The sequence below is a fragment of the Osmerus eperlanus genome, unplaced genomic scaffold (assembly GCF_963692335.1).
Source record: "Osmerus eperlanus unplaced genomic scaffold, fOsmEpe2.1 SCAFFOLD_91, whole genome shotgun sequence".
NCBI lineage: Eukaryota > Metazoa > Chordata > Actinopteri > Osmeriformes > Osmeridae > Osmerus > Osmerus eperlanus.
In genome coordinates this window covers 1-25,208 of record NW_026911023.1, presented here as the reverse complement: position 1 = coordinate 25,208, position 25,208 = coordinate 1, and the positions used below count along the sequence as shown (strand labels likewise).

Genomic DNA, 25,208 nt, shown 5'->3' with positions numbered 1-25,208 from the left:
TCTTTCTCTCCCTCTCACACACACAATTTCATCATGTCTGTAATTAATATCATGGGATTGAATGCAGCATGAACTGGAAAATAAAGCCTTCCTGTTAAACATAATAAACTTTATTTTTGTATAAAAATAATTTCTTTAACTTTTAGAACAATAACTTTGACAGAAAACATTTACAGAAGCCGTTTACTCAATACATAGATGAGGACGGCATTAGTGTGTGTGTGTGTTTCTATGACAACGCTCCTTGAGTAGAGTACAGCTGGTACACTGTGCGACTCAAAGCTGGACCCAGATTTCTGTAAACAACAACAAACCAACAAAACCATCAACCACCTCTACTTCCTAATTCTCTTCAGTTTGAGCTTTATAGAATGAATGGAGGGATGGATGGAGAGAGGAGGAAGAGAGATATGGAGAGAGAGAGAGATGGAGAGAGAGATGAGGAGAGAGAGAGATGGAGAGAGAGATAAGGAGAGAGAGATGAGGAGAGAGATAGATGGAGAGAGATGGAGATGAGGAGAGAGAGAGTTGGAGAGAGATGGAGATGAGGAGATGAGGAGAGAGAGAGTTGGAGAGAGATGGAGATGAGGAGAGAGAGAGTTGGAGAGAGATGGAGATGAGGAGAGAGAGAGTTGGAGAGAGATGGAGATGAGGAGAGAGAGAGTTGGAGAGAGATGGAGATGAGGAGATGAGGAGAGTTGGAGAAAACAGACCTCTGCAGTTTGCCGTATCTGATGGAGGAGAGCAGCTTCTCCTTCTCTGTCTCAGAGCTGCAGCCCTCGTATGCTGTCAGGAGACTGGAGGAGGAGGGAGGGAGGAGGGAGGGGGGTGAGGGAGGGGGTGGAGAAGGGAGCGGGAAGGGGGGTGGAGGAGGGAGGGAGAGAGAAGCTGTTAACTCATGAACACTAGAATGAATGGATGACCTTTGACCTGTCAAGATGACCCCCAGGTAACCCCCCCCCACCACCACCAACCATACAGTCACATTCCAGAAAGGATAAAAGACCAACTAAGGGAGTCAGGTGGCTGAGTGGTGAGGGAATCGGGCTAGTAATCCGAAGGTTGCCAGTTCGATCCCCGGTCATGCCAACTGACGTTGTGTCCTTGGGCAAGGCACTTCACCCTACTTGCCTCGGGGGGAATGTCCCTGTACTTACTGTAAGTCGTTCTGGATAAGAGCGTCTGCTAAATGACTAAATGTAATGTAATGTAACTCTTCTGATCACATCCAGTGTCAGTGGTTCAGGAGTCTATTACTCCTGTCGTCCTGAGCGATTAGATGCCTGTCCACCATGATCCCAGGAAACAGCCCGCAGGCCAAAGTAATCGATCAGCGATCTGGTTAAGCTGATAATCAATAACACAGAGAGGCAGAGAGGGAGAGGCACACACACTCTGACTGGGTCGTGAAAAAATGATGCTGTGTCCTTGGGCAAGGCTCTGGATAAAAGCGTCTGCTAAATGTAAATGTAGTGTGTACCTGTTAAGGGTGCTGTAGTGTGTGTGTGTGTGTGTGTGTGTGTGTACCTGGTCAGGGTGCTGTAGTGTGTGTGTGTGTACCTGTTAAGGGTGCTGTAGTGTGTGTGTGTGTACCTGTTAAGGGTGCTGTAGTGTGTGTGTGTGTGTGTGTGTGTGTGTACCTGGTCAGGGTGCTGTAGTGTGTGTGTGTGTGTGTGTGTACCTGTTAAGGGTGCTGTAGTGTGTGTGTGTGTGTACCTGTTAAGGGTGCTGTAGTGTGTGTGTGTGTGTGTACCTGTTAAGGGTGCTGTAGTGTGTGTGTGTGTGTGTGTGTGTGTGTACCTGGTCAGGGTGCTGTAGTGTGTGTGTGTGTGTGTGTGTGTGTGTGTGTGTACCTGGTCAGGGTGCTGTAGTTCTCCAGTATGGCTGCGGCCTTGTCTCCAGACAGACCACTAATCTGCATCAGCTGCCTGGCAAACACCTCCCTCACGGTCTGGCACTGACACACATCCCAGGTACACATACATACCAAAATTATTACACAAGACATATATATTATTTTGGATCGTGACCGGACCTGTGGAGGAGAGAGAGGAGGACAGGCAGGAAAGGACACGGGCTGGAATTGAACCCGGGATCCTGTGTTGAGACTTACCTTGTTTTTAACTGCTCCCTGGTTGAACTCAGGGAAGGAGATGAGAGAGCAGGATGTGTTCTCCCTCCCCCCCCCCTCCTCCCCCTCCCCCTCCAGTTCTCTGGAGCGACAGATGAGGGTGCGGTTCTAAAGAAGAGAGAGGGGAGGACGAAGGGAGAGGGTTAGAGAGTGAAGGAGTAGACAGGGATCAGACACAGGTGTGTGTGTGTGAGTGTGGTGTGTGTGTTACCTGGTACAGCTTACTGAGGTATCTGGTCATGACGGTGAGGTAGGCAGCAGACTCTCTCACATCCTGAACCCTCTTCACATAGAACCCATCCACCACCTCCACACACACACACACACACACAGATACGCACACATGAATTTCTTTGTGTACCAGGATGTTGATAATGGCCTTCTGCAGGGTGTGTGTGTGTGTACCTATGTGTTGATGATGGCCTTCTGCAGGGTGTGTGTGTGTGTACCTGTGTGTTGATGATGGCTTGCTGCAGGGTGCTCTCAGGTAAGCTGAGATGAGAGGCTGCAGTACCACACTCCTCCACCAGGTACACAGGCCTCCTCAGACCACACCTCTTCATACGGAACTGGGGGAGGGAGGGATCAGGGAGGGAGGGAGTTTTTGTCTACAATTATTATCTTGTGTTTCTCAGACACACACCCAGACAGCTCCCTGCGTGACCCCTGACCCCAGACAGCTCCCTGCGTGACCCCAGACAGCTCCCTGCATGACCCCAGACAGCTCCCTGCATGACCCCTGACAGCTCCCTGCGTGACCCCTGACCCCTGACAGCTCCCTGCGTGACCCCTGACAGCTCCCTGCGTGACCCCTGACAGCTCCCTGCGTGACCCCTGACCCCTGACAGCTCCCTGCGTGACCCCTGACCCCAGACAGCTCCCTGCGTGACCCCTGACCCCAGACAGCTCCCTGCATGAACCCTGACCCCAGACAGCTCCCTGCATGAACCCTGACCCCAGACAGCTCCCTGCGTGACCCCAGACAGCTCCCTGCATGACCCCTGACAGCTCCCTGCGTGACCCCTGACCCCTGACAGCTCCCTGCATGACCCCTGACAGCTCCCTGCGTGACCCCAGACAGCTCCCTGCATGACCCCTGACCCCAGACAGCTCCCTGCATGACCCCTGACAGCTCCCTGCATGACCCCTGACCCCAGACAGCTCCCTGCGTGACCCCAGACAGCTCCCTGCGTGACCCCTGACAGCTCCCTGCATGACCCCTGACCCCTGACAGCTCCCTGCGTGACCCCAGACAGCTCCCTGCATGACCCCTGACCCCAGACAGCTCCCTGCATGACCCCTGACAGCTCCCTGCATGACCCCTGACCCCAGACAGCTCCCTGCGTGACCCCAGACAGCTCCCTGCGTGACCCCTGACAGCTCCCTGCATGACCCCTGACCCCTGACAGCTCCCTGCGTGACCCCTGACCCCAGACAGCTCCCTGCGTGACCCCTGACCCCAGACAGCTCCCTGCATGAACCCTGACCCCAGACAGCTCCCTGCATGAACCCTGACCCCAGACAGCTCCCTGCGTGACCCCAGACAGCTCCCTGCATGACCCCTGACAGCTCCCTGCGTGACCCCTGACCCCTGACAGCTCCCTGCATGACCCCTGACAGCTCCCTGCGTGACCCCAGACAGCTCCCTGCATGACCCCTGACAGCTCCCTGCGTGACCCCTGACAGCTCCCTGCGTGACCCCTGACCCCTGACAGCTCCCTGCGTGACCCCTGACCCCAGACAGCTCCCTGCGTGACCCCTGACCCCAGACAGCTCCCTGCATGAACCCTGACCCCAGACAGCTCCCTGCATGAACCCTGACCCCAGACAGCTCCCTGCATGACCCCTGACAGCTCCCTGCATGACCCCTGACAGCTCCCTGCATGACCCCTGACAGCTCCCTGCATGACCCCTGACCCCAGACAGCTCCCTGCATGACCCCTGACAGCTCCCTGCATGACCCCTGACAGCTCCCTGCATGACCCCTGACCCCAGACAGCTCCCTGCATGACCCCTGACAGCTCCCTGCATGACCCCTGACCCCTGACAGCTCCCTGCATGACCCCTGACAGCTCCCTGCATGACCCCTGACAGCTCCCTGCATGACCCCTGACAGCTCCCTGCATGACCCCTGACCCCAGACAGCTCCCTGCATGAACCCTGACCCCAGACAGCTCCCTGCATGAACCCTGACCCCAGACAGCTCCCTGCGTGACCCCTGACCCCAGACAGCTCCCTGCATGACCCCAGACAGCTCCCTGCATGACCCCTGACCCCAGACAGCTCCCTGCATGAACCCTGACCCCAGACAGCTCCCTGCGTGACCCCTGACCCCAGACAGCTCCCTGCATGACCCCTGACCCCAGACAGCTCCCTGCATGACCCCTGACAGCTCCCTGCATGACCCCTGACAGCTCCCTGCATGACCCCTGACCCCAGACAGCTCCCTGCATGAACCCTGACCCCAGACAGCTCCCTGCATGACCCCTGACAGCTCCCTGCATGACCCCTGACCCCAGACAGCTCCCTGCATGAACCCTGACCCCAGACAGCTCCCTGCATGACCCCTGACAGCTCCCTGCATGACCCCTGACCCCAGACAGCTCCCTGCATGAACCCTGACCCCAGACAGCTCCCTGCATGACCCCTGACAGCTCCCTGCATGACCCCTGACAGCTCCCTGCGTGACCCCTGACCCCTGACAGCTCCCTGCATGACCCCTGACAGCTCCCTGCATGACCCCAGACAGCTCCCTGCATGACCCCTGACCCCAGACAGCTCCCTGCATGAACCCTGACCCCAGACAGCTCCCTGCATGAACCCTGACCCCAGACAGCTCCCTGCGTGACCCCTGACCCCAGACAGCTCCCTGCATGACCCCTGACCCCAGACAGCTCCCTGCATGAACCCTGACCCCAGACAGCTCCCTGCGTGACCCCTGACCCCAGACAGCTCCCTGCATGACCCCAGACAGCTCCCTGCATGACCCCTGACAGCTCCCTGCATGACCCCTGACCCCAGACAGCTCCCTGCATGAACCCTGACCCCAGACAGCTCCCTGCATGAACCCTGACCCCAGACAGCTCCCTGCATGACCCCTGACAGCTCCCTGCGTGACCCCTGACCCCAGACAGCTCCCTGCATGACCCCTGACCCCAGACAGCTCCCTGCGTGACCCCTGACCCCAGACAGCTCCCTGCATGAACCCTGACCCCAGACAGCTCCCTGCATGAACCCTGACCCCAGACAGCTCCCTGCATGACCCCTGACCCCAGAGAGCTCCCTGCGTGACCCCTGACCCCAGACAGCTCCCTGCATGAACCCTGACCCCAGACAGCTCCCTGCATGAACCCTGACCCCAGACAGCTCCCTGCATGACCCCTGACCCCAGAGAGCTCCCTGCGTGACCCCTGACCCCAGACAGCTCCCTGCGTGACCCCTGACCCCAGACAGCTCCCTGCGTGACCCCTGACCTTCTGCTCTCGGAATCGCCCATCGATGATGCTGCCACAGAGGTCGTCCATCCTTTTCCTCTCCACGATGTAGTCAAGAACCAGCTCCCTGGCTGGGGGGGCACGCAGCTGGCCTGGGGGGTGGGGGAGGTCAGGAAGAGAGGGAGAAGAAGGGAAGAAGAGTGTTTAAGAAGCACAGCAGCGCCCCCTTGAGGTAAGTACTGAGCATTACAACCCCTGAGTGTATGTGCGCGGGTGTGTATGTGTGTGTGCGCTACCTGCCACAGGGGCGACTCGTTCACGGGCCACCCACAAGAAGTCTCCGACGTTCAACTTCCTGATGTCAAAGGTCACGCCGTTTCTCTGCAGCTCCTTCACTAGCTCCTGCTTCCTGGCTGTGCAGCCCCTACACACACACACACACACCATGCACACACACACCATACACACACACACACACAGTCATGGTCGTGTGTGTGTGTACATACGTGTGTGTATGGTGTGTGTGAGTGTGTGTGTGTGGTGTGGTGTGTGTGTGATGTGTGTGTAGCACTAACCCGGTCGTCTCAATGAAGTCCACACACAGAATGATGTCATAGCTGCCTGGGTAGAGACGAGCTCCGGGCGGCCTGCTCTGTGTGTCTGAAGCCTGGGCCTTTCCTGAAGACCCAACCCCAGTCTCCTCACTGCTGCTCTGGGCATTGCAGGCTGGCGTCTTGGGACTCTTTTTCTTCTCCACCACCTCCTCTTTGTCGCCTTCATCGATGGTGAGGTCCACAACAGCTACTCCACCTCCCTCTTCCTCTCTTTCCTCACCTCTCCTCTCCTCCTCCTCCTCTCTTTCCTCACCTCTCCTCTTTTCCTCTAACTCTCTTTCTCCTCCGGTCTCCTCTTCTCCTCCTCTCTCTCCAGAATCCAGACGTCTAGCTAGAGCCAGGCCCAGTTCAGTCAGAGAGTACCTGTGGGGGAGGAATGGAAGAGATTAGAGGGAGAGATGGGAGTAGAGAGAAAGAAAAGCAGAGAGGATGGAGGGGAGGGCTAGAGGGATGGATGGGAGGGGAGGGCTGGAGGGAGAGAGGATGGAGGGCTGGAGGGATGGAGGGGAGGGCTGGAGGGAGAGAGGATGGAGGGCTGGAGGGATGGAGGGGAGGGCTAGAGGGAGAGAGGATGGAGGGCTGGAGGGAGAGAGGATGGAGGGCTGGAGGGATGGAGGGAGAGGATGGAGGGGTGGAGGGAGAGAGGATGGAGGGCTAGGAGGGATGGAGGGAGAGGATGGAGGGGTGGAGGGAGAGAGGATGGAGGGCTAGGAGGGATGGAGGGAGAGGATGGAGGGGTGGAGGGGTGCTGACCTGGCAGGGTTGTGTGTCTTCAGCAGCAGGTTCTTCTGGATCAGAGTGCTGACTGAGGCCCAGGCTGTGTACTTACTCCCCAGATCTGGCTGGGGGAGGGGGGGGAGAGGCAGGGAAGGAGAGAAGGGGGAGAGGGGGTGTGTAGAAGAAGAAAAAAAAGTAGGTTTAAAATTACAAACATCAAGAATTTGTTTTCACCATACAGTGTTGTGTTTTAGCCAGAGAGGTCAGGGAGAGGTCAGAGGAAGTGACTCACCACAGAGAACGACTTCTCACACAGTGACTGAGCAGCTTCCTGTAACTCCATCTTGAACATGAAACCCTTACTGCCTGGAACCTGGGGGGTGGGGGGGGTGGGGGGGAGTGAGGGGGCAGGAGGTCAAAAGAGGCCGGGAGGGAGAAAGAGAAGAAGGAAAAACTGAGAAATGGAGGGATGAGGAGAGGATAGAGAGGTGAGGATGGAGGGATGAGGAGAGGATGGAGGGATGAGGAGAGGATGGAGGGATGAGGAGAGGATGGAGGGATGAGGAGAGGATGGAGAGGTGAGGATGGAGGGATGAGGAGAGGATGGAGGGATGAGGAGAGGATGGAGGGATGAGGAGAGGATGGAGAGGTGAGGAGAGGATGGAGGGATGAGGAGAGGATGGAGGGATGAGGAGAGGATGGAGAGGTGAGGAGAGGATGGAGGGATGAGGAGAGGATGGAGGGATGAGGAGAGGATTGGAGGGATGAGGAGAGGATGGAGGGATGAGGAGAGGATGGAGAGGTGAAGGTCTCTGCAGCACTTCGAGATGGAGGGATGATGATGAGGGATGAAGAGTACCTGAGACTGTCGGTACAGGGTGAGGAGAACAGCATAGCCCCCTGACCTCCTCTGAGGAACATACTCTCTCTTCCTCCTCCCTCCATCTCCCTCGGCCTTCCCCTGGATGAGGCAGGGAGGGAGGGATAGAGTGAGACAAAAAAAGATAGATATGTGAGAGACAGGCAGGACAGATATGATCTGTACTCATCTGAATATGGGTTCCAGGAATTGCTTATTTGGGGTGTACTGTCTCTTTAAAACCAGGTCTCACCTGTGCTCTCCTCTGATTGGAGGAGCCTGAGGTGGGGGCTTTGGGCGGAGCCAGGATGTTGTTGTTGTTTATGCCAGGGGGGAGGGAGTGGATGGAGGCGTCAGGTCCTGGGGGGAGAGGGAGGGGAGACAGAGGGGGAGAGAGAGGAGGAGGAGAGAGAGGAGCAGGGATGGGGGAGAGAGGAGGAGAGGGGGTTAGGTGGAAGGATGGAGAACAAAGATACTGTTGCCAAACACAAACCTACATAATCATTTATTACTCTCAATTTGTTTGCCTCTCTCTCTTCATCCCTCCACCCCTCTCTCTCACCCACCCCTCTCTCTCCCTCCACCCCTCTCTCTCACCCACCCACCCCTCTCTCTCCCTCCACCCCTCTCTCACCGTTCTCTCTGTAGTGTCTCTGCAGTTTCTCATCTAGAATCTTACAGATTCCATCCCCAAAGTTCTGAAGGATCTTGGCTTCGCGCGCGTTCTGGAGTGGCAGGGGGTATTTCTTCAGGGAGCTAATGGCCTGTGTGTGTGTGTGTGTGGGTGGTGTGGGTGTGTGTGTGTGTGTGTGGGAGGGAGTGAATGAGTGTGTGTGGTGTGTATGCGTGTGAAAGAGAGAGACAGACAGAGATAAGAAAAAGTGAGGAACAACTTTAGACGAATGTATTCATGCCCGTGAGCAAGCAAGTTTGTTTACCTTCTGGTAAACGTGTTGGGTCTTTAGGTTCCGCTCCTTCGCCTGGTCATGTAGCTCCGTTAACCACTGCAGAAACAGGGGGTTCGGACAAGGGGGCAAGGCGCGTTTCCGACCAAACCGGACCGGTTCTGATGCTGGCATTCCTCTCCTGCTCCTGTGTTCCGGTTAACCGAAATGCAGCATATTGTTACTAGAACCGCCGGAGTAACGTATTATTGAAAGTTAGCAAGCATGCGGTAAGAAATCGTTGGCATTGAATTGTTTTTGTAGTGGAGTTATCAAGACAAGTTAGACTGGAAAACGTGTTTGAGTTAAGAAGTTAAGTAGGGGTGCAACCCTGCATGAATCTTGTAACAGCTAGCAAGCCTGCACTAGTTAGCGCCTCCTCAACAATGTTCAAACGCGTTAAGGTGTCAATAACAACATCCCCAAAACAAGTCGTTACCCAACTGACATACGAAGCTACATATGAAATCCGATCACACAATGCATGAAAATAGAAACTTACAGTTCTCTTTGGTGCAACGACCACTGGCGCCGTGTTTTGAAAGCGAGCCGTCACTTCCGGTTTGCAGTTCACAGTCGAGGAAGTTTGATGAGAGAAGAGCGACCACTGCTGGACAACAGTAGGAAGTCCTCTGGCGGACAGGACGCTGACCTTGTCTTTCCAGGTCAATAATCACAAATAGTAGGCTATTAACTTCGACTTCTATACAACTACGACTAGATTCACACATTCCCAATGATGATTTTTTTCAGTAGGTTGAAGTGATTGCTTTTTTTGTTCAGTAGGCCTATTTTTGGAGTCACTTCAGAAATTAATGAACAAACTTTTTGAAATAATCATGTTTGTGATTTAATTCACCCATAAGGACCATTGATATAAGATAAAAATAGCCTATTTCTGATATAGGATACCGTTATGTTTTAGGCATCAGATTTCACGCGCACTAGGAAAGCCTTTCAACCCGTGAAACCTCTAAATGGCGCGAGGAAGGATCCCGTTGGATTCCATCAACAAGACCGAACAACGGCCAGGAATCTGCCGCCACACGCGCCTTTCTGTCTCTCCCGTTACATAGACCACACATTCAAGCTTTCCCCACCCCACCCCACCCTCTCTCTCTAACACACACACACACACACACACACACACACACACACACACACACACACACACACACACACACACACACACACACACACACACACACACACACACACACACACACACCCTTCTTAAGCCAACATTACCAACTGAGCCCTACGTTTCCTCCCAGACACAGACACAGAGTTAAATACCAGCAAACAGGTTTTTAATATTGAGCAATACCACCGCTGTAGAAAGACTACGTTGGTACACACAAGCAGTTGTCACGCACACCACCGATGAACACAACCCGTATGTGCCAGAGTCTGGTTGGATGTGAAAGATTTTACAGTGTATTCTTTATACAGTACGTAGGCTACATCTAAAATGTGGCGTTGGAACCTTAGATGACGTTAAGGGGGTCGTTTTACTCACAGTGAAAGATGAAACAGAAAACAGATGACGTTCATACAAGAAGAACAAAACATACATTACATAATTCATGAGAAATGTACAAAATAAAATGTAAATCTTTACACTTTTAGCTGTTCTCACAATCAGTTCAAACACACAATATAACATTTAGATAAATATATCACACTCCTTTGTACCATAGCAAGCAATTTGCAGCCCCCCCCCCTAAAATATACAAGTTTGAACACAAGCAGTTATAAAGCTTACTAACCTGAGTGTGTGTGGCAACATGTCTGTGTGTGTGTGTGTGTGAGCAGGTGTGTATGCGTGTGTTTGTGTGTTTGTGTGTGTATGAACAGGCCCAGTCTGTCCCAGATGCTACAACTTGGAATATAATTCAAAATGTTTTCATTTATGTAAACAACAAACATGTTACAAAGTTGTTAATGGACATCAGACTTGTGCATGTATTCACAATGGTCATCCCTGTAAAGAGCACGAGGGCTTGTGGTTGACCTGGCCTGGGTGATAATCTGCAGGCCGTTTTAACCATCACAGTGGTAATCTCTCATTTCTCTCAATCTCTCTCTGGACTCAGAGGTCCTGTTAAGTTGCAACTCTGTCCCTCCCTCCCCTCTCCTCTCCCCCACCATCACCCCTCTCTCCCATTCCTCCCCTCTCCCTCCCTCCCTCCCTCCCTCCCCCACCCTCACCCCTCTCTCCCATTCCTCCCCTCACCTCTCCCTTTCCCTCCCGCCCCTGTCTCTCTCCCCACTCCTCCCCCTGCTACTGCCCCCCCGACCCGGTGGTGTCGTCGCTGTCAGGGCAGGTGTGGGACTGAGGCGACCCCGGCAGGGAGCAACCCGCCTCCCCCGCCTCCCCCCTCTCCCCCGCCCTGCGGCCCAGCTTGGCGCGGAGGAAGGGGCTGTGGGGGTGCAGGGTGTGCAGGTGGAGCAGCAGGGCGTCCTGGGTGGGGGCGGTGTGGCCGCATTCCTCACACACGTACAGCTTGTTGCGGCGCTCCTTGTAGGCATAGCGCTGGGACACCCCGTGGATCTTCTTCATGTGGGACTCCAGGGAGCAGCGCTGGGTGAAGGCCTTGTCACACTCAGCACACTTGTAGGGACGCACGCCTGGAGGGGGGAGGTGGGAGGGGGGGGGGGGAGGGAGGGAAAGTTGAAAGAAAAAAAGAGATTGAGAAAAGAATAGATCCTCACCTATGTGTGTGTGTATATGTGTGTATATGTGTGTGTGATTCCCGTGTCCTCACCTGTGTGTGTGTGTATATGTGTGTGTGATTCCCGTGTCCTCACCTGTGTGTGTGCGTACGTGTCTCTTCAGGTCGAAGGTGTCGTTGAAGCCCTTCCCACAGAAGCTGCAGGGGTGTCTCTTGGTGTCGCTGTGACACTTCAGGTGTCTGTTCAGCATGCGCTGGAACTGGAAGCCCTTCTGACACACCTGGCACAAGAACACGCCCACTCCGCCCGTCACCGTGGAGACGGGGGTGGAGACGGGGCTGGGGGAGGCTGGGGGGGGTGGCGGTCACCTGGGCGACAGGAGTTGCGGTGACGTCGTTGAGGGGGGGCTGAGGAGGAGGAGGGGTGCGGGTGGTGGGGTCGCTAAGGGGCTCGCCTGTGGTTACCTGGGAGACGGAGAGAGGGGGGTGGAGGAGGAGCGAGGGGGGGAAAGGGGTAGAGAGACAGATATTATAAAGATGAGAAATATTTCTGTAATTCCACTGTTGCTTTGGCAATATGAAGATTTATTCTTTCATTCCAATAAAGCAAAATTAATTGAATTGAGAGAGAGAGAGAGAGAGAGAGAGAGAGAGAGAGAGAGAGAGAGAGAGAGAGAGAGAGAGAGAGAGAGAGAGAGAGAGAGAGAGAGAGAGAGAGAGAGAAAGACAGCATGCATTAATGAAGTTGTAGTCTAATCATCAACAACAACCACTAAAAATCACCTACAGGCACAAAATAACTACATTTCCCAGCATGCATCTCTCACCTTCATTTTAGAGCGCACGTACGCCCCGTTCGGCATCGCCCTCCTCATGACCTCTGACCCCTGGGGACTCTGGGGTTGCCCTAGCGACGTGCCCTCCTGCAGCGTTGTGTGTGTGTGTGTCTGCGTGTGTGTCTGTGTGTGTGTCTGTGTGTGTGTCTGCGTGTGTGTGTGTGTGCTGGTGGAGAGGCACTGGACCGGTTCTGCTGGACAACCCTCTGACACCACGGGGAAGGATGGGGGGAAGATGGAGACTGAAGGAGGGGGAGAGAGAGGGAGAGAGAGATAGAGAGAGATCGAGGGAGAGAAGAGGAGAGAGAGAGAGGGAGTAAGAGAGAGAGGAGGAGAGAGAGGGAGGAGGAGGAGAGAGAAAAAAAGAGAGAGAGGGGGAGGAGAGGAGTGGAGAGAAAAATGTTAGATATGGGTAACACACGCACACACAGTTGACTACTTACAAACACACCTCCTGTTGCAGTTGGACCAGTCTGACCAGCCAAGCTAGCGACACCTGCACCCTTTAGCTCCTCAAACAATGCACCTCAACAGGGGGGGGTGTGTGAGGCCAGCAGAGTGTGTGTGTGTGAGGCCAGCAGAGAGTGTGTGTGTGAGACCAGCAGAGAGTGTGTGTGTGAGGCCAGCAGAGAGTGTGTGTGTGAGGCCAGCAGAGAGTGTGTGTGTGAGGCCAGCAGAGAGTGTGTGTGTGAGGCCAGCAGAGAGTGTGTGTGTGTGAGGCCAGCAGAGAGTGTGTGTGTGTGAGGCCAGCAGAGAGTGTGTGTGTGAGGCCAGCAGAGAGTGTGTGTGTGAGGCCAGCAGAGTGTGTGTGTGTGAGGCCAGCAGAGAGTGTGTGTGTGAGGCCAGCAGAGAGTGTGTGTGTGAGGCCAGCAGAGTGTGTGTGTGAGGCCAGCAGAGAGTGTGTGTGTGAGGCCAGCAGAGAGTGTGTGTGTGAGGCCAGCAGAGAGTGTGTGTGTGAGGCCAGCAGAGAGTGTGTGTGTGTGAGGCCAGCAGTGTGTGTGTGAGGCCAGCAGTGTTTGTGTGTGACCAGCAGAGAGTGTTTGTGGGGGAGGGGGGGGATAGTAGTCAGTGTGTGTGACTAGCAGAGAGTGTGTGTGTGTGAGGCCAGCAGGGTGTGTGTGTGACCAGCAGAGTGTGTGTGTGAGGCCAGCAGTGTGTGTGTGTGACCAGCAGAGTGTGTGTGTGTGTGTGTGTGAGGCCAGCAGTGTGTGTGTGTGACCAGCAGAGAGTGTGTGTGTGACCAGCAGTGTGTTTGTCAGTAGTGGGATGGCCAGTTGCAGCTGCGCAGTAGAGCAGACAATGAATCTATTGATTCTGCCCAGGAACCCAATTGGCTAACTGAAAACGTGATATGCAAATGAGCTCGCTCCCTCCAGGTAATGCTAACGGTTTACCGAGGATAACAGGTGTGGGAGCTCCGAACACCTGCCTAAAACCCGTTTAAACTTTTAAAGCACGTGCTCTTCAGTACAGAGAATAAAATAAAATCGATCATGTCTGACAGTAGCCTAAATCTGCAAAGGCAGTTGATTCAGAGTAAACGTTTGTTGAACGGTCTGACGTCGTCAACTTGTTCGGTTAGTTAATCTCTCGAGCTGTTTGTTTTGTGCACCCCTCCCTTCCCGCCTTCAGGTTTCCAGAAGGACAATAAATCGCGCAGTGTATCTCCACCTCCTCCCTCTTTCATTCTCTCTCTCTCTGTCTTTTCACCTGCCCCGCTTGCACTCCGTTTGTCAGTCCGAAGTCTTCATAACGGATACGTTTGCATGCGGTTACCTTTGATAATTCAAGTCTACAGGGAAGCGCAGATCAATGTTGACCAACACTGTAACCTAATATGCGGTATCAAGAGTGATTTACACGCCTCCACGAGAGAGAAAGGCTCAGTCAACATAAAGCCAACGGGCAGCTCGCGCACCGAGTGTTTACCAAGGGTGGTTGTGGCGACTCTTCAGGGCTGCGCGAGACCAGAGTCCCTCAGTCCATTTCTCGGACCAGCCCGTTACTTAGTCCCTCACGTGTACAATACCCCCCCCCCCCCCCCCGGGCACGGAAGCGCGCGCCCTAGCAAGCGGCCAAAGTCGAAACACATCCTTCTCATTTCCTTGCCCCCCCCCCCCCCCCACCCTTATAAGCTAAAAAATACTAATAAACGCTTTTACCTGCAAATAAATTACAACGAACACGTATGCTTCCGTTATTGAGCAACAACGTCAAGTCATAATGATTAGGCTTCCCATTGGCCCGAGCTATTTTTACTTGGCTCCTGTCTGTCAGACTACCGGTCTGGCTGGAGAAACAGGTCGCCGTGCATACCCGTCTCCGCCGTACACGGCCACCAGTTAGAGCGGTTCCGTTGTAGCAAGCTAGGGCGTGGCTATCAGTCGTTGCTCTCGTGCACGATGAAATGGCTGGTTGTTGCTAAGGCCATAGGTTACCGATCCCGGGGGAGATAGCGGTGGTAACGGTTTTTCGTCAGTGAGATGGAACACAGGCGCGTGATCCAACGCTTATAGCCTACTCTAGTGTTTATTAATACTTTTAATGATCATAGGCAGATAGGCGTATTAGCCTACTATCATACACACACACACACGCAAGCCAGTGTGTATTGTAGTATTAAATCGAAACCCCTTCCTCCCCCTGTCCTCTCCTCTCTGCAGAGCTAAACCCGCACCTGCGCCAGATAAAAAGGACTGTATGCAAATCTCAACTTGACACTCATGACAACCGTTTTACCTAGCACGAGCACACTGTTATCCCGGTGGCCCAAAACGGGTCCCGTCTGCGAGCTAGGCTGGGTCGAGGGGGCCTGTCAACGGTGACAAGGCAGGGGACGAGAGAGGTAAATGATTACAAACTAGCGGAAGTGATGATGAAGGGTTGAAGGAGACCAGGAAGAGGAGAGAGAGAGAGAGAGAGAGAGAGAGAGAGAGAGAGAGAGAGAGAGAGAGAACAGAGATACCTTCCCCACGAGAGAGGAATGGAAGGCAGAAGACAGAGAGAAATAAATAAAGAGAGAGAGAGAGAGAACAGAGATACCTTCCCCACGAGAGAGAGAGGAATGGAAGGCAGAAGACAGAGATACATAAATAAAGAGAGAGAGAGAGAGAGCTCTTGAGAAGTTTTTGTTCTTGGGGGAGGGGGCGAGGCTGGGGGATAGGGAGTTGTCCCGTTAGTTGAGCGAGCTGATATCTGATACGGTGGTGCCGTGACAATAAGAAACGCCACCGGCACAAAGAGATTGTTCTTCTCTGTCTCTAACGTGAATGAGAGCGAGAGAGAGAGAGAGAGGGAGAAAGAGAGGGAGAGAGAGAGAGAGGGAGGGACAAAGAGACAGTGAACCCCAGACCTACCGTTACTAATTATTGATTAGAAGTGTTTGTATGAGAGGCTGATGGGCTGTGTTGCAATAAGTCTATTTCTCTCTACACACGCGCGTGTGTACGTACACGCACACACAAGGAAGCTTGTTGGGTCTGAAGGTCGCTCTGAGTGGAAGGTGTTAGCGGCCCGAGTGAAACACACACACACACACACACACACACACACACACACATAGCCACAATATCACAACGGAAGAAACTTCGTCAACTTTCCATTCCAAGCTGATACACAAGTTATACGGACCCTACCATGTTTTAAATGTGTAGCCTATGTGTCTTAGTAAGACGGCGTGTGTTTGTATTTTTGTCACTTTGACAACTCCACCTTGCGGATTCTTGAAAAATCGGTCAAGAAAGCCGTAAAACCCCCTTTTAAAAACCACTTCTAGTTTGACGCTGTTCCCTTGGAGCATGCCTGCTATAAATCACGACCCTGAAACCGTGATGCACGGGGTCATGGGCCGCTGGTTTACCGTTATTTCGTTCCGTTGCAACCTCAAGACAAAATGGCTCATTAAGATCATCGACTCACCTGGGATATAGACGTCCCCGCGCTCATTGTCGGGAAGCTCGCTCCAGTTCCGCTTACCGGGCGAGATACTCGACTTTTTCACCAGAAAGGCTCGCGGCATTGTCAATTTAAAGTGCTCCTCCTCTCGATTCGAACGTTTTGATGATTGATTAAAAGTAATTACCGCTGCACCGATTAACGGAAAAGTTATCCCCGAAGAAGTTTGGTGACTCTCGCCAGGTGAAACGGGAGATCGAAAGGATAGCAGTCCTCTACCGCACTCCTCTTTTTCCCTACAAAACTCGGGTATCTCGGTATTTTCTTCGATCTAGTCTTCTCCAAACAACAATCATCCGTTTTAGTCACTTTTTCGAACCCGTCTCCGTGGAACCGCCCAGGTATGTAGTGTTCTCAGGTGTATACCGGAGAGGTAGGCATAACGGGCAGGGCACGGCGCAGGATAACACACTCATACATACACACACACACTCACTCGCAACACTGCGAATTCAAAGGTAGGGTATAGCTCAGGTAGCATACTCGTTTTTAAGCAGGAAACAGGTATCAGTGCGCATGCGCTATAGAAATAACGGTGACAACAGCGCAGGGGCTAGGCTCCGCGTGCTACCTGTCCGACCGGTTCTCTCTCTCTCTCTCTCTCTCTCTCTCTCTCTCTCTCTCTCTCTCTCTCTCTCTCTCTCTCTCTCTCTCTCTCTCTCTCTCTCTCTCTCTCTCTCTCTCTCTCTCTCTCTCTCTTCATTCCGCTGTGAGGCGGGAACGAAGGGCTAGATAGTTGGTAGGTGGACGGCTGACAGAAAGAGCACGAGGGCGAGAGATAGAAGAAAGAACGAACGGTTAGAGCGAGACAGCGATAAAACGGGGAAACGCTTTGTCATAGCAGGTCATGTTGCTCTGGACATTTCTTATTCCCTGTGTGTGTCAGTGTATCTGTATACACTTAAAAGTATACACAAATAAACTATATACACTGTATATATATTCAAATCAATCCATATAGGCCTATGTGTGTCAGTGCGTATGCATGTGTGTGTGTATATTCAGTGTGTGTGTGTGTTACAGCAGTCGGCCTGGATGGAAAGGTACAGCATATCTGTAGTATCTGTCTGTAGGAGAAAGAGCGAAAGAGTGTGTATGTGTGCATGAATCTCAAAGGTAGTGTGTAGGTCTGTGTGTGTGCGTGAGAGTGTGCGTGAGAGAGTGTGTGTGCGTGAGAGAGTGTGTGTGCGTGAGAGAGTGTGTGTGCGTGAGAGTGTGTGTGTGAGAGAGTGTGTGTGCGTGAGAGTGTGTCTCCTTGCTCCCCTGCTGTGTGTGTTTACCATTTTCTCAATTATCTTCCTGTCTTTAATGACCCCCCCTCCTCCCCCCTCCAATACACACCCATAGAAACCTAAACACACTGATGAACTCCCACCTAAGGTAGCAACACACACACACACACACACACACACATTCATTTAGCAGACGCTAAAGTAATGTACAAATGCAGCAGTAGATGAAGGATCAGAAGTGTGTTGTTGTGACAGTGTCTGTGGTCAGAGGCAGGGTACTGTCTGGATTTACCAGACACTGTTCTACAGGAACACTGTCTCTGCTATCTGGCAACAACCAGAGTAACATCATCACTATCATAAAAATGAATGTAAGTGTTGATATGTATTTTATGTTTCACATTTATATTTTGTTTACTTCAGTGAATACCTAACAGTAGTTTCTAATAGCTGTGTTCTAGAAATAGAAGAGAGTGAGGGAGGGAGAGTGAGTGAGGGATGGAGGAAGAGAGGAGGGTGTGCGGAGGTGTAGAACGAGAGGTATGTGGTCTAGGCTGTTCGACCAGACCTATCAGCCCTCCTCTCTCTCTTTCTCTTTCTTTTCGTTCTTTCTCCATCTCTTCATCGACCTTGCTCTTCAACTAACACACACACACACACACACACACAGCTCACATTTTCTCATGACTCACTAAAGTGTTAGAACACACAAGACAAAAGAAAGCGATGAGGAGAGGGGGAGGAGGGGTGGGGGAGAGGGGTGAGGAGGGTAACTTTCTACAGGCCTAACCTGACTAACAGCATCTTAACTGTTCCTCCATTCCCCCCCTCTCTCCTCCACCTCCCCCATCTTCTATCTATCTAACACATCCTTCCATCATGGTCTGCCCCTCTTTTTACCCCCCCCCCCCACTGTCTCCCCTCTCTATTAGTTTTGGGAGTTTTCTCTCTCTCTCGCTCTCTCTCTCCCTCCCTCACTCCCTTTCTCTCTCTCTCTCTCTGCTATGTTGCTAGGCAACATACCTTGTCTTAAGTTGTGTTTCCTCTGTCAGCCAACAGCCTCGATATGACACACACACACACACACACACACACCTACCAGTCCTGTGAGTGTATGAGTGTGTATGTGAGTGTGTGTGCATGTATGTGGGTGTGGGTGTGTGTGTGAGGCTCAACAGAAAAAAGCGAATATGAAAGTCTTGATTCTGAGTGTGTGTGTGTGTACAAGGAAAAATTGAACACACACAATGTGTGTGCCTCCCCCTTCTCCCCCCATCTCCCCCCATCTCCCCCCGCCCTCTGTGGCCAGTAGAGACCAGCCCTCTGGTGGCCAGGTGATGGTACTGCATGCCACCTCACATTGGTTTAACCCATAATCTCTTCCTCCCTTTTCCATCTCCCCCTTCCCCTCTCTCTCTCAGTCTCTCTATCGCTCTCCCCTCTCTCTCTCAGTCTCTCTATCGCTCTCCCCTCTCTCTCTCAGTCTCTCTAGCGCTCTCCCTTCTCTCTCTCAGTCTCTCTGTCGCTCTCCCCTCTCTCAGTCTCTCTATCGCTCTCTCCTCTCTCTCTCAGTCTCTCTATCGCTCTCTCTCTCTCAGTCTCTCTATCGCTCTCCCCTCTCTCTCTCAGTCTCTCTGTCGCTCTCCCCTCTCTCTCTCAGTCTCTCTATCGCTCTCCCCTCTCTCTCTCAGTCTCTCTATCGCTCTCCCCTCTCTCTCTCAGTCTCTCTATCGCTCTCCCCCCTCATGCTTTCTCTCTCCTCTCCTCCTCCCCTCCTTTCAATTTCAATTTGTTTATTTGATCAAGAGGGACAGTGTACATTCATAAACATTAAAGTGTAAATGCACCCAATTATAGCCAAAAGGCTAATTTCCATTGGCAGTCCCTCTGCCAGAGGGAAAAAGGCTATACAACCTAAAAAAAAAAGGCATTAACGTATATCAAACATAACATGACAATAAATACAAAAATAAATAAAAAATAAGAAACAATAAAATAAAATACAATCCCAATATACAAGTTATACTGCTTACCCACTAGTGATCACATTTTTGGTTATTTATCAACCGTGTTTTGAGATTACTTTTAAAACAGTTGGATGAGGTTGATTCTCTAATGTTTTGAGGGAGATGGTTCCATTCCCGGGCTGACCTAATTGAGAAAACCGACTGTCCAAATACACTTTTTTTTAAAGGAATAACACAGTCTCCTCTTGCTGCCCCTCGAGTAGCACTGGTTGCTGGTGTTCTAAACTTGACTAGGCTGCATAGTGGTGGGGGGGCCAGGTTAAACCAGATTTTGAACATTAAACAGCAGTTCTTGAATGTGATCATGTTGTCCCAACTTAAAAGTCTGTATTTATGGAGGACTGAACAGTGATGGTGTGATTTAGGTTTTTTGTCAAGTATTTTGAGAGCCTGTTTGTAAAGAGACATTACTGGTTTAAGGGTAGTGGAGTTGGCAGTAGACCAGGTGGGTAAGCAGTAGTTAATATGAGATAAAAACAACGAGAACATGTACATTTTAGCAGCCTTGGTGGACATGTGATTTCTAAGATGCCTAAAGTTGGCTAAGGTGAATTGTAAATTTTTGCATATTTTTTTAACATGTTTTTTAAAAGTAAGTTGATTATCAATCAAGATACCAAGATATTTGTATTCCTTCACAATCTTGATTCTTTGATCCTCCTCTCCTCCCCCTCTCCTTCTGCTGTTCTTCTCTCTCTTTGAGACAGACAGTTATTCAGGCTTGTTGACACATGTTACAGCAGGCAGGGTTGCAGTTAGAAATACCGTTAGAATTTCTACAAGTGAGAGACAGAGAGGGGAGGGGGGGAAGAGAAGGATAGAGTTTGTTGTGTTACTTTAGTTATCTAATAAAATCAATGTTGTTGTTGTACAGCCCTTTTTACAAGTAATGTCACAACAAAGCGCTTCACATACTGCACTTCAACAACCACACCTGACCTGGAAACACTCCTAGGGAACCTGAGAGGACGAACCAGAGAGGGTTCCCCCCCTCCAGAGAGGGTTCCCCCCCTCCAGAGAGGGTTCCCCCCCTCCAGAGAGGGTTCCCCCCCTCCAGAGAGGGCCGGGGACAGAGTCCACAGGCTGGGGTTTGGAGTGAGAATAGAGATCAAAACTAAATAGTGAGAGAGAGCGAGGGAACGGAGAGAGAGAGAGAGAGAGAGAGGGAACGGAGAGAGAGAGAGGGAATGGAGAGAGAGAGAGAGAGCGAGGGAACGGAGAGAGAGAGAGAGGGAACGGAGAGAGAGAGAGAGAGAGGGAATGGAGAGAGAGAGAGAGAGAGAGGGAATGGAGAGAGAGAGAGGGAACGGAGAGAGAGAGAGAGAGGGAATGGAGAGAGAGAGAGGGAACGGAGAGAGAGAGAGGGAGAGAGAGAGAGAGAGAGGGAACGGAGAGAGAGAGGAAACGGAGAGAGAGAGAGAGAGAGAGAGAAAGAGAGGGAGAGAGAGAGAGGGAACGGAGAGAGAGAGAGAGAGAGAGAGAGAGAGAGAGAGAGAGAGAAAGAGAGAGAGAGAGAGAGAGAGAGAGAGAGAGAGAGAGAGAGAGAGAGAGAGAGAGGGAACGGAGAGAGAGAGGGAACGGAGAGAGAGAGAGAGAGAGAGAGAGAGAGAGAGAGGGAGAGAGAGAGAGGGAACGGAGAGAGAGAGAGAGAGAGAGAGAAAGAGAGAGAGATCGTACACTTACAGGATTAGACATGGGAGGGTTTCTGTCCTTTCTGCTGAGTAACTGAGAAACACCTAAAGTGAACTCCTTCACCATGTATAGTCTGCCCCCATGTGGTCACAGTAGAGAACTACAACTGGACTCTGGTTAGAACTACAACTGTACTCTGGTTAGAACTACAACTGTACTCTGGTTACATTTAGTCATTTAGCAGACGCTCTTATCCAGAGCGACTTACAGTAAGTACAGGGACATTCCCCCAAGGCAAGTAGGGTGAAGTGCCTTGCCCAAGGACACAACGTCATTTTGCACAGCCGGGAATCGAACTGGCAACTTTCTGATTACTAGCCCGATTCCCTAACCGCGGTTAGAACTACAACTGTACTCTGAGACATCACTGTCTAGTTTACGACAGGATAACACACACACCTTCTATAAGGATGTGGGACAGTCTATTATGTAAAACAACACAATCAGACCGTTTCTTTAAACTACTACAAAAACATTTTATTGAATACAATTTCAAAATACAAAGGTGATTGTTGGTTGGCCTTCGTGCTTCTTGAAGGATCAGCGCAGGAAGGCTCTGTGATAATGTTGGTCTGAACAGCACATGAGGGGACAGAGGGGCGGCTGGGTAATGGAGTCCGTTTCCAACAGAAGTTTTCAAAGAGAGATTGAGACGATTTAGGAATATGTGTGTTAGTATGAAGGACAGGTGCCACCATGGGATTGAGAATCAGAACACCGACAAGAACACAGATCTTAATAATGACTTCATCCAGCTGGAAGAGCTGGCGAGGAGAGAGGACAGGGAGGTGATGTCATCAGTGATGTGATGTCATCAGTGATGTGATGTCATCAGTGATGTGATGTCACCAGCTGCTGGCCTGGGTTTGACTCCCGGACGCTGTGTTCACCAGTCATCTCCAGTTCAGACTCCTTGTGGGAATATAAAGTATGTGTAGTGGTCCATACTACAGTGTGTGTGTGTAGTGGTCCATACTACAGTGTGTGTGTGTAGTGGTCCATACTACAGTGTGTGTGTGTTTCTGTAGTAGTGTGTGAGTGTGAGTGTGAGAGTGAGTGTCTGTGTGTGTGGGAGTGTGTGTGTGAGTATATGTGTGAGTGAATGTGTGTGAGGGTGTGTGTGTGACTGAGTGTGTGTAAGTGAGTGAGTGTGTGAGTATGTGTGTGTGTGTGTGTGTGAGTGAATGTGTGTGAGAGTGTGTGTGTGTGTGAGTCTCAGCTGGCCAGCCCCAGGGGGTGATGATGAGGGGTCCCTGGTTCAGCTGGCCAGGCCCAGGGGGCTGATGATGAGGGGTCCCTGGTTCCTGCCAGACTTGTTGGAGCAGGGAGAGAAGAAGGGGAACACGCTCTCGCTGAACGAGTCCATGAAGGTGTAGATGTGCTGCTTCGCCTCCACGTTGAAGAATGACACCTGCACACAGGAAGGCAGGCTGTAACACACACCTGCACACACACACCTGCACACAGGAGGGCAGAATGTAACACACACCTGCACACACACACCTGCACACAGGAAGGCAGGCTGTAACACACACCTGCACACACACACCTGCACACAGGAGGGCAGGCTGTAACACACACCTGCACACACACACCTGCACACAGGAAGGCAGGCTGTAACACACACCTGCACACACACACCTGCACACAGGAAGGCAGGCTGTAACACACACCTGCACACACACACCTGCACACAGGAGGGCAGAATGTAACACACACCTGCACACACACACCTGCACACAGGAAGGCAGGCTGTAACACACACCTGCACACACACACCTGCACACAGGAAGGCAGGCTGTAACACACACCTGCACACACACACCTGCACACAGGAGGGCAGAATGTAACACACACCTGCACACACACACCTGCACACAGGAAGGCAGGCTGTAACACACACCTGCACACACACACCTGCACACAGGAGGGCAGAATGTAACACACACCTGCACACACACACCTGCACACAGGAAGGCAGGCTGTAACACACACCTGCACACACACACCTGCACACAGGAAGGCAGGCTGTAACACACACCTGCACACACACACCTGCACACAGGAAGGCAGGCTGTAACACACACCTGCACACACACACCTGCACACAGGAGGGCAGAATGTAACACACACCTGCACACACACACCTGCACACACACACCTGCACACAGGAAGGCAGGCTGTAACACACACCTGCACACACACACCTGCACACAGGAAGGCAGGCTGTAACACACACCTGCACACACACACCTGCACACAGGAGGGCAGAATGTAACACACACCTGCACACACACACCTGCACACACACACCTGCACACACCTGCACACACACACCTGCACACACAGACCTGCACACCTACACATACAAGAGAGAGTAGACACATTCTAACATATCACAAGAGAGGAGAGGATTTCAGGAGGAGGAGGAGAGGTGAGAGGACTTGAGGAGAGGAGGAGAGAGGAGGAGGAGATGGAAGAGGGGTAAAGTTGAGTGTAGCGAACTACATTTCCCACAACGCACTTGTCCCTTGTCGTAGTCCAGGAAGACTCCGATCTTCTGGGGCAGCTCTGCAGGCAGCTCTGTGCGGACAGAGTACTTGTTCTTGTCTCTTAGCGACAGGAACCAGTAGCCGTTGCTAGGGGTAACCTCCACCTTCCCCTTCCTGTTTATAGACTGGCTGGCCACGCCCAAATCCCAGTCTGTTTTCCCACCAACCTCCACCTTGGAGACCGAATAAAACGTTATTGATACAAACAGATAATGTATGGATAGAAACACGATACAGATGCTGTATGTTTTTGAAACTTGAAAATGTTACTTGATAAGATAATTTTGTTGAAATTCAGGAACCCAAATTAAAATCTTAACACACCTTTTGTTACACATAGGTATGTTTGTGAGAGAGTGTGTGTCAGTGTGTTTGTCCTACCTTCCAGTAGATATTAGATGTGTATAGATGTGTGTGTGTGTGTGTATGGTGTGTGTGTGTGTCGTACCTCCCAGTAGTAGCGTCCCGAGGAGAACGCCTCCTGACCCAGCACACACACCACCCTGTCAAACCTCTCTGGGTTGTCTGGTAGCATCTGCAGTCTGTCCCCACACTTCACCTGCACACACACACACACACACACACACACATCAGAGCTGCATCTGTGTGTGTGTTCAGTATGTGGGTGTGTGTGTGTCTCTGCATGTGTTCAGAATGTGGCCTATCACTGGTCTCTGTTCACATGATTGAAAGGTGACCTCACCATTTTCCTGTCCTCTGATAGGATGAGCCTGGGGTGGGCGGTGTTTGAGTCCAGGGTAACTTCCACTACAGGAAGAAGGGATGGTAGGAGAGTTAGGGGAAGAATGAGAGGAGGAGAAAAGAGAAGGATGACAGAGTAGAGAGAGGAGGATGACAGAGTAGAGAGAGGAGGATGTAAACATGATGATGTGGTTGATGTTTGGAGTGGACATAGTTGTCGTAGTTACCTGCATACTCCTGAATCCTCTTGACTTCTGTGGAGAGATGACATCATCATTACTGAGGATCACCACCAGGGGGCAGTGGATAAATGACAGGATGTGTGTGTGTGTGTGTGTGTGTGTATACTCACTGGGTTCCCGCCGTAGAACAGAGGCTTCAAGTGGAAAACCTGGAGGGGAAAACACACACACACACACACACACATCAGGCAAATGAAGATCCAGCAAAACCAAAAAGTAATATTCTGTCGCCACGAAGACCACCCACCTATCTCCTCCATCCTCTTCAGATCTTGCCTGAAGGTGTCGAGTGTGGAGGAGAGGGAGCTGTACACCGCCCCCATGGCCGGGTCAGAGGTCAGGCCCAGACCAGGCCAGTCCCTGATTGGTGGAGAAGGGCTGGAGAGGGCGGAGTAAGCCTGGGAATGGGGTGTGGCCAGAGGAGGAAGTGGTCAGAGGAGGAGGAAGATTTTTAAGGCTGTGTTTTCCAACTTTTTCCTTCTCTCTCTCCCTCTCCTCATCCCTCCATCACCTCACCTTGATGCAGTGAATGTAGTCTTCTGATTGGCCCAGCTGCGAGAGGGCGTGGCATCTCTTCCTCAGCTCTGCCACTTCCTG

At 51.9% G+C, this 25,208-nt stretch overlaps 3 protein-coding genes across 6 annotated transcripts; all 3 read right to left on the bottom strand.

Annotated features, from left to right (window-relative positions):
• Positions 1–92: 92 nt before the first annotated feature.
• On the bottom strand, positions 93–9,364 carry mus81 (MUS81 structure-specific endonuclease subunit). 3 transcript variants are annotated; one of them, XM_062455017.1, is made up of 16 exons: positions 9,202–9,364; positions 8,694–8,883; positions 8,390–8,519; positions 8,009–8,115; positions 7,756–7,857; positions 7,189–7,269; positions 6,933–7,021; positions 6,141–6,542; positions 5,862–5,989; positions 5,605–5,717; positions 2,581–2,700; positions 2,343–2,438; positions 2,114–2,239; positions 1,854–1,957; positions 714–797; positions 93–296 (listed from the first exon to the last, which is right to left on the bottom strand). In XM_062455017.1, exons 2-16 carry the CDS (start codon positions 8,832–8,834, stop codon positions 230–232), a joined length of 1,890 nt encoding a protein of 629 aa, XP_062311001.1. In that variant the 5' UTR covers positions 8,835–8,883; positions 9,202–9,364; the 3' UTR covers positions 93–229. The 3 variants fall into 3 exon arrangements, with proteins under 3 accessions (XP_062311001.1, XP_062311000.1, XP_062310999.1); XM_062455016.1 differs by having other exon boundaries at positions 8,694–8,847; positions 9,202–9,363; XM_062455015.1 differs by lacking the exon at positions 9,202–9,364 and having other exon boundaries at positions 8,694–8,965.
• A 1,619-nt stretch (positions 9,365–10,983) lies between these two features.
• Positions 10,984–16,639, bottom strand: ovol1a (ovo-like zinc finger 1a). Of its 2 annotated transcripts, XM_062455026.1 has the most exons (4): positions 16,129–16,639; positions 12,202–12,452; positions 11,511–11,839; positions 11,162–11,330 (listed from the first exon to the last, which is right to left on the bottom strand). In XM_062455026.1, exons 1-4 carry the CDS (start codon positions 16,226–16,228, stop codon positions 11,306–11,308), a joined length of 705 nt encoding a protein of 234 aa, XP_062311010.1. In that variant the 5' UTR covers positions 16,229–16,639; the 3' UTR covers positions 11,162–11,305. The 2 variants fall into 2 exon arrangements, with proteins under 2 accessions (XP_062311011.1, XP_062311010.1); XM_062455027.1 differs by lacking the exons at positions 12,202–12,452; positions 16,129–16,639 and having other exon boundaries at positions 10,984–11,330; positions 11,511–11,726.
• Positions 16,640–21,466: 4,827 nt separating this feature from the next.
• On the bottom strand, positions 21,467–25,202 carry LOC134015492 (erythroid membrane-associated protein). Its single transcript, XM_062455029.1, has 8 exons — positions 25,128–25,202; positions 24,859–25,009; positions 24,722–24,760; positions 24,597–24,623; positions 24,371–24,435; positions 24,116–24,226; positions 23,640–23,840; positions 21,467–22,526 (listed from the first exon to the last, which is right to left on the bottom strand). Exons 2-8 carry the CDS (start codon positions 24,932–24,934, stop codon positions 22,374–22,376), a joined length of 672 nt encoding a protein of 223 aa, XP_062311013.1. The 5' UTR covers positions 24,935–25,009; positions 25,128–25,202; the 3' UTR covers positions 21,467–22,373.
• Positions 25,203–25,208: the final 6 nt, after the last annotated feature.

Bases quoted from the DNA above. Each gene is read 5' to 3' on its own strand.
- mus81 (XM_062455017.1), bottom strand. From the start codon at position 8,834: ATGCCAGCATCAGAACCGGTCCGGTTTGGTCGGAAACGCGCCTTGCCC. The intron at 5,718-5,861 runs GTAGCGCACACA...CCCACCCCCCAG, and splicing joins ACGAGTCGCCCCTGTGGCAG to GCCAGCTGCGTGCCCCCCCA. The intron at 1,958-2,113 runs GTAAGTCTCAAC...GATGTGTGTCAG, and splicing joins AGGGAGCAGTTAAAAACAAG to TGCCAGACCGTGAGGGAGGT.
- LOC134015492 (XM_062455029.1), bottom strand. From the start codon at position 24,934: ATGGGGGCGGTGTACAGCTCCCTCTCCTCCACACTCGACACCTTCAGG. The intron at 24,624-24,721 runs GTGAGTATACAC...ATCTCTCCACAG, and splicing joins TGTTCTACGGCGGGAACCCA to AAGTCAAGAGGATTCAGGAG. The intron at 24,227-24,370 runs GTGAGGTCACCT...GTGTGTGTGCAG, and splicing joins TATCAGAGGACAGGAAAATG to GTGAAGTGTGGGGACAGACT.
- ovol1a (XM_062455026.1), bottom strand. From the start codon at position 16,228: ATGCCGCGAGCCTTTCTGGTGAAAAAGTCGAGTATCTCGCCCGGTAAG. The intron at 12,453-16,128 runs GTGAGTCGATGA...CCCCTCCTTCAG, and splicing joins CGGGGACGTCTATATCCCAG to TCTCCATCTTCCCCCCATCC. The intron at 11,331-11,510 runs GTGAGGACACGG...TCCCCCCTCCAG, and splicing joins ACACGTACGCACACACACAG to GCGTGCGTCCCTACAAGTGT.